Here is a 5,962-nt window from a genome sequence, read left to right as displayed (position 1 = left end):
ATTTTGATAACCAAGCGCTTGGTTCGAGCCACTGTTCAACCGATGATCGAGTATAATCGATGATCGTGACATCACTAAGCGCTTGGTTCGAGCCACTGTTCAACCGATGATCGAGTATAATCGATGATCGTGACATCACTAGTGATAACTTACTAAACGCGCGTTGATGTTTACCGCAGGTGTGGGGGCCGGTGGTAGCGACGACTGGGCGAAGGGAGTCGCGGGAGTGAAGTATTCCTACACGATTGAGCTGAGGGACAAGGGTAGATACGGATTCATCGCTCCTCCATCCGAGATCAAGCCGTGTGGAGAAGAGACTTTCGAAGCTTTCAAGGTCGTTGCTAGGGATACGATGAACGGAATCTTGTAACTCGACGACGACGCATTTGGGAAGATCGATTTTTTGTCTATACTGGTGCTGGTTTCATGAGCGGGGAAACTCAAGTAATAAAGATTATCAAAACGTGTAATCACTAAAATATTTCACGATGGTCTTTTTGGAATTAATAAACATTCTGAAGAAATATTGCTTAAATTTAACCACCACATAATTAACAACTTGAGAAATGCTATGAATAAAACTAATAATAAAATGTAATAATTGTTACTGCAATATATATTTGATCAACGTTTTTTTTATCAAAGAACTACGATATATAAGCCCACTGTAAAACTCCCCCGAACAGACGTGGGGCATGCCAACTCTACATTAATAAGTCAAGTAGTAGACAATTCTATAATAAAGACAGAAATAATTTATAGAAAGACTTTCATGACACGATATGGAAACCTTCTCATTATATTCGTGGGCTCTAAACATAAAGCTGTATTATATGCAAAACAAATACCTAAAATCGCCGACCTGATCACTGTGAGCACGTTCTGCTCTGTCACTACTATACCACATCACATGCAGAACATCTTTTCTATCGCCATGGCCTGCCCCCATGTGCTGCCATGTTCAGAATTAGAATATATTTCCAATGCCAAAAGCCATCGTACGTCATCTGCACTAGCAACTAATTATGATTCCACAACAACTATACACTTGATGGTTTAGCCAATCACCTGGCAGGAATGCAATATCCAAATTTCTCTGCTAACCACAATTGCATTCCTGCCAGGTGATTGACAGGAATGCCATTGTGGTTAGCAGAGAAATTTGGATATTTTTAGATTTTATGACTTTATACTGTTGGTACTCATAATTATAGATTGTAACAACACCCGGGTAAACTATTTACTGTTTGTATAATGCAGTTTGAAAGTTTAAAGGCTGGTTCGAATCCTGCTTCCACAGCTATGGTTGTATATTTTCAAATTTCATGACCTTGTTTCACATTGTCACACGTTGCATAATTAGAGTTTTGTGACGGTGCATCTGTTACAACTACGTTGTCACACGTTGTTTCTGTAGAGAGATGAGATGACATATCCGTCACAACTACTCTGTCACGCGTTGTTTCTGTAGCGATCTGTGATGGTGTATCCGTTACTATCACATTAATGTAAAGCTGTTTCTTCATGCAGTCCGGTTTCCCTGCAACTCTGCGAGAAGAAGCATGGTACCGTTTTCTGGTCGTCAAACTACGTATGCTAAACGTTGACGGATCCAACTCCTGCTCTTGCACCTCTCGAACAGATTCCAATGGCGTCTCTTTCTCAAGTCGTTTGTCCAGAATAACCAATTTATTTTTCCTGCTTGAATTCATCGAAACACCATCCTCCTGTGGTGCAAACCTTAATGAATTCAAGCAGCCCTTCAACAGCAGTTCCAGGTGTGAGAGTGTCGTTACATCGTGAATGCGATAGGTCAGATTAGATATCTCATCGCATATATCTCGACACGACGTAGCTATCCTGCAGCGTGCACGGCCGGCCGATTTCGCTCGGTTCGCGTGATCACGGATAGCAGCCCTGCTAGGATGAAAGCGTTTGTTGAGATAAGACGGGGGTTCACGCCCAATGAAGAGTTCGTCGGCGACAAATCTCCGGATGAGCGTTTCTATCACAGATATGTCACGCACACCCTCGTCGACCAAAGCAAACACTTTCTTGATGATCCGCGAATCCAAAGGTTGAGATATACAGCTGCCCTAAAAGAAGAAATAAATGAAAGTGTCAATGACACTATAGCTCACCTTGGGTGTGATAGAAGAGGGAGATGATATTTAAAATTTGGTAAGTGTTTCATTTATCATGAACCGAAATGTGATCAAAATGTCCTTATTCCCTGTTTTATACTAATAGAAATTTCACTGTTTTGTTTCAGGGTTAGTTTTGATGCGAAAATAAATGTTTCAGATCTGAGTCTGAAATCTGGGCGAGAGATGGTGCTACGCCTAAATGATCGCCATTATGGTTTTCGATTATCTCGCAAATAAAAGCAATAAACTATTCCAGTCAAATTACTGTAACGAAGAATCTTAAACACAATATTACACGTAGATATGATTAGGTAGGTAGGTGGGTAGGTAGGTAGGTAGGTAGGTAGGTAAATTTAACAAAATCGAATGAATCTAGATGGCCATTTTCATTTTTGCCAAAAAGTGGGCGTGGCTCGAAATGAAGAGGGAGATGATATTTAAAATTTGGTAAGTGTTTCATTTATCATGAACCGAAATGTGATCAAAATGTCCTTATTCCCTGTTTTATACTAATAAAAATGTTACTGTTTTGTTTCAGGGTTAGTTTTGATGCGAAAATAAATGTTTCAGATCTGAGTCTGAAATCTGGGCGAGAGATGGTGCTACGCCTAAATGATCGCCATTTCGGTTTTCGATTATCGCGCAAATAAAAGCAATAAACTATTCCAGTCAAATTACTGTAACGAAGAATCTAAAACACAATATTACACGTAGATATGATTAGGTAGGTAGGTAGGTAGGTAGGTAGGTAGGTAGGTAGGTAGGTAGGTAAATTTAACAAAATCGAATGAATCTAGATGGCCATTTTCATTTTTGCCAAAAAGTGCGTGTGGCTCAAAAATAGGTCGACTGGCGTGCTCCAAAATAGGACGTGCAAATCTCTCCCATGGGAGTAACAACTGTATGCAATTTGAAACATGTGGGTCAAACGGTTCTTGAGTTATCATTGACCGTAGACAGACACTGAAATGCGTAGTGAAATTGCCAAAATCTACCTAATTTGCATAATTAAAAAAAAATATCAAAACCTGTGTGATATGTTTTGGGGCCAGGCCTTATTCATTCACATACCAAAAATGAGCAAAATCCATTGAACCTGAACAGACTTATGGCCATTTCCATTTTTGCCAAAAAGTGGGCGTGGCTCGAAAGTAGGTCGACTGGCGTGCTTCAAAATAGGACGTGCAAATCTCTCCCATCGGAGTAACAACTGTATGAAATTTTAAACATGTGGGTCAAACGGTTCTTGAGTTATCATTGACCGTAGCCAAATGTTGACGGACGGACGGACGGACGTACGACGGACAACACCCCATGGCAATATCTCATCTTGACGATGTCAATGTGAGCTAAAAATAAAATGTTGTGCTTTTCTTTGATTTCGGTGTGCTCACTTAACAGTACTTTTAGATTAAGTACCAAGTCAGGACTGGCACAGTATGATTGCAACTAGATTTGCAGTGAATTTTACTTAGTACTTGTACCTAGTCATACGAAATTTTTGTGTTCTGACCGATCGGATCCATGCAGATTCACCTGGACACGGATTCGCTTATATATAGTCGCCAGATACAATTCTTGCCATTCAACGAAAATAAATACACAAGAAGAAACTCATTTTCAATCATTTAGAAATAATTCCCAAATAAAAGCATAATGACAGAATGATGAAATCATGCCATTACCTCTCCTAATAAATGCCCAGTGTGATCACACTCTGAAGGCAAATGTATGTAAAGCCGTTTCTCTCCCATTTTACTGGTGGATGATGCAACGGCAGCCCGTAAACTGTTTGAGGCAAGTTTTCTCTTGTACACAGTGTTTTCTACAATCTGTAAATCCAAATAAATATTATGCACCCACAAATAATTTCCTCCCATCTCTATGATTCTACCCAAATCTATTGTAAGTTTTTATAATAGATAATTCACTGTAAACATTATATAAGAATAAGCAGATAGATCAGACTTTTAGAAAACAGAGTACACCACCGCTCTAGTTGTTTTTAACCAGGATGTACAATTTGCTGGGTGTAGTCTTACCTGGAATTCTGGAAATTTCAATATCTCACGAATTTTTATGCTTGCCTTGCAAGAAAATTTCTTAGTATTCGGTTGTTTTTTTGTTTTACAGCCATGCTGTTCAGCCTGAAAAATTGTATAAGAATACTATATGTGATTTACAGAACTTTACATCATTACCTAGATTATAGAGAAGTCTCTCTTAAGGTTGCACCATGGTTATTGGCCACAATCAAGTCATATATCGCGCTGGATTTGCGTGCAATATCGATATAGCGAAAAAAATTCCAGAATAGCGATCCGGTACAGTAAAATATTATTAGTAAAAAACCGTAGTGTTGTAACCTTACCCCTTATACGTTATTCTGCTGAAATATGAGATGGTATTCTCTACTGCATGTGGTGTTTCTAACAAGAGGGAGAGTTTGGTGTTATATTATATTATTTATATTATACGAATCGGATCGGATCGAAATATCGGAAAAAAACGTTTTAATAATCGAATCGAAATATTTTGATATCAATGACAGCCCTACTTTCTGCTTTCTAAACACTGCAAACATTATATGTGCTAAATCATTTGTTTACCCTTTCAGCTTCTATGACTTTTAGCCTTTTAGCTGCCGCTTGGCGATCAATTCCGTGGTGGCAGTCGTATAGCTTCACTCCCAGTATGATGTACGGTATTCGATCAAATTTCAGGGTGCAAGAACTTCTGTCACGATCCTCCCAGTGAATCCTGTATCCGCCATTAAGACTACTCAGGTCTGAAATTTAAATAGAAGCCATGTATGAGACAACGGTACTGTATTACAAGCACTGTGATGGAGTACTTCCATGTGACATCACAGAAATAACAGGTCATAAATAGTCACACACGAGTGATTGACAAAATCGTGTGGCGGACATGTTGACCATTATACATTTACGTATGGTTTCTCTTACACATGCAAGCAAGTCCTACCTTTAACATAAAATGTAATTTAAAAATTATTTACAGCATTAATTGATTCCTTAATTTGATCAACACGACTAAAGCTTACCACGGTGTCCGAAGTTTTTGTCAGCCTTGTAGCATGAAAATTTAGACACTGTCAATGTTTCATATTCTCGAATAACTATGTTCGCAGTCTCGAGTCTCTTCACGTATCCAAATCTGCTTTCCAACTGTTGCACTTCAGCGGACAACTGACCAATATCAAACGATTGTTCAGCGTCATCCATTCTTTGATCCTAATATTGAAACTACGGTTTTAAATTTTGTTTCTGTTTGTTTCTGACTGCTGTTAGCCGCCAGTTCATAACTTAACTAAATTTAAACCCTTAATTTGTAATTACTCTGTCAGTTCCAGTATACACTAAGACTTATAGTGGTATATTGAAATTTTTACACGTTGTGGCACACACTTATTCTTTACGCTATACCGCCTAAAATAAAGGTATTGTACCCAAAAGAAACATTTGCTGAAGAGTATGACACTTCTCCTTTAACTAAGGAATTTGCCTTAAAGGGATACTAGACTCTAGGATTTTACTGCATGTACAACTGTACTTTGTATAACAAATCTTCTATACCCACACGTACTTGTTACCAGATACCTAATTTAATTGTTATAATTAATTATACATCAACGCTACGAAATTTGAATGGCGCCAGGGCTCGAATTAACCGACGGCACCGACGGCTATTGCCGTCGGTGCCCCTATCAATCGCCGTACTGCCCCTGAAAATCCAACCCAACCGACGGCAGTGACCTGCCTTGCCCTTTTCTGTAATTGCCGTCGGTGCCTCTG

The 5,962-nt window shown here is 39.0% G+C and overlaps 2 protein-coding genes across 7 annotated transcripts in view; one reads left to right on the top strand and one right to left on the bottom strand.

The window, feature by feature from the left end:
• Nucleotides 1-370, top strand: part of LOC106809561 (carboxypeptidase A2-like) — an 8,606-nt gene extending 8,236 nt beyond the window's left edge. The window contains exon 5 of the mRNA XM_014812683.1: nt 180-370. Coding sequence (XP_014668169.1) covers nt 180-370 — 191 coding nt within the window. The remainder of the gene's footprint in view (nt 1-179) is intronic.
• A 225-nt stretch (nt 371-595) lies between these two features.
• The window catches only part of LOC106809572, an 8,976-nt gene continuing 3,609 nt past the window's right edge, over nt 596-5,962 (bottom strand). For all 6 annotated transcript variants that reach the window (XM_014812694.1, XM_014812693.1, XM_014812696.1 and 3 more), the window contains exons 2-6: nt 5,212-5,401; nt 4,757-4,935; nt 4,190-4,294; nt 3,833-3,979; nt 596-2,096 (exon numbers count right to left, since the gene is read on the bottom strand). In XM_014812694.1, the coding sequence (XP_014668180.1) occupies nt 1,317-2,096; nt 3,833-3,979; nt 4,190-4,294; nt 4,757-4,935; nt 5,212-5,392 (1,392 nt within the window). In that variant the 5' untranslated portion in view covers nt 5,393-5,401 and the 3' untranslated portion in view covers nt 596-1,316. The remainder of the gene's footprint in view (nt 2,097-3,832; nt 3,980-4,189; nt 4,295-4,756; nt 4,936-5,211; nt 5,402-5,962) is intronic.

This window comes from Priapulus caudatus, unplaced genomic scaffold, assembly GCF_000485595.1.
Source record: "Priapulus caudatus unplaced genomic scaffold, Priapulus_caudatus-5.0.1 Scaffold364, whole genome shotgun sequence".
NCBI classification, from domain to species: Eukaryota; Metazoa; Priapulida; class Priapulimorpha; order Priapulimorphida; family Priapulidae; genus Priapulus; species Priapulus caudatus.
This window is presented reverse-complemented; position numbering and strand designations above follow the sequence as displayed.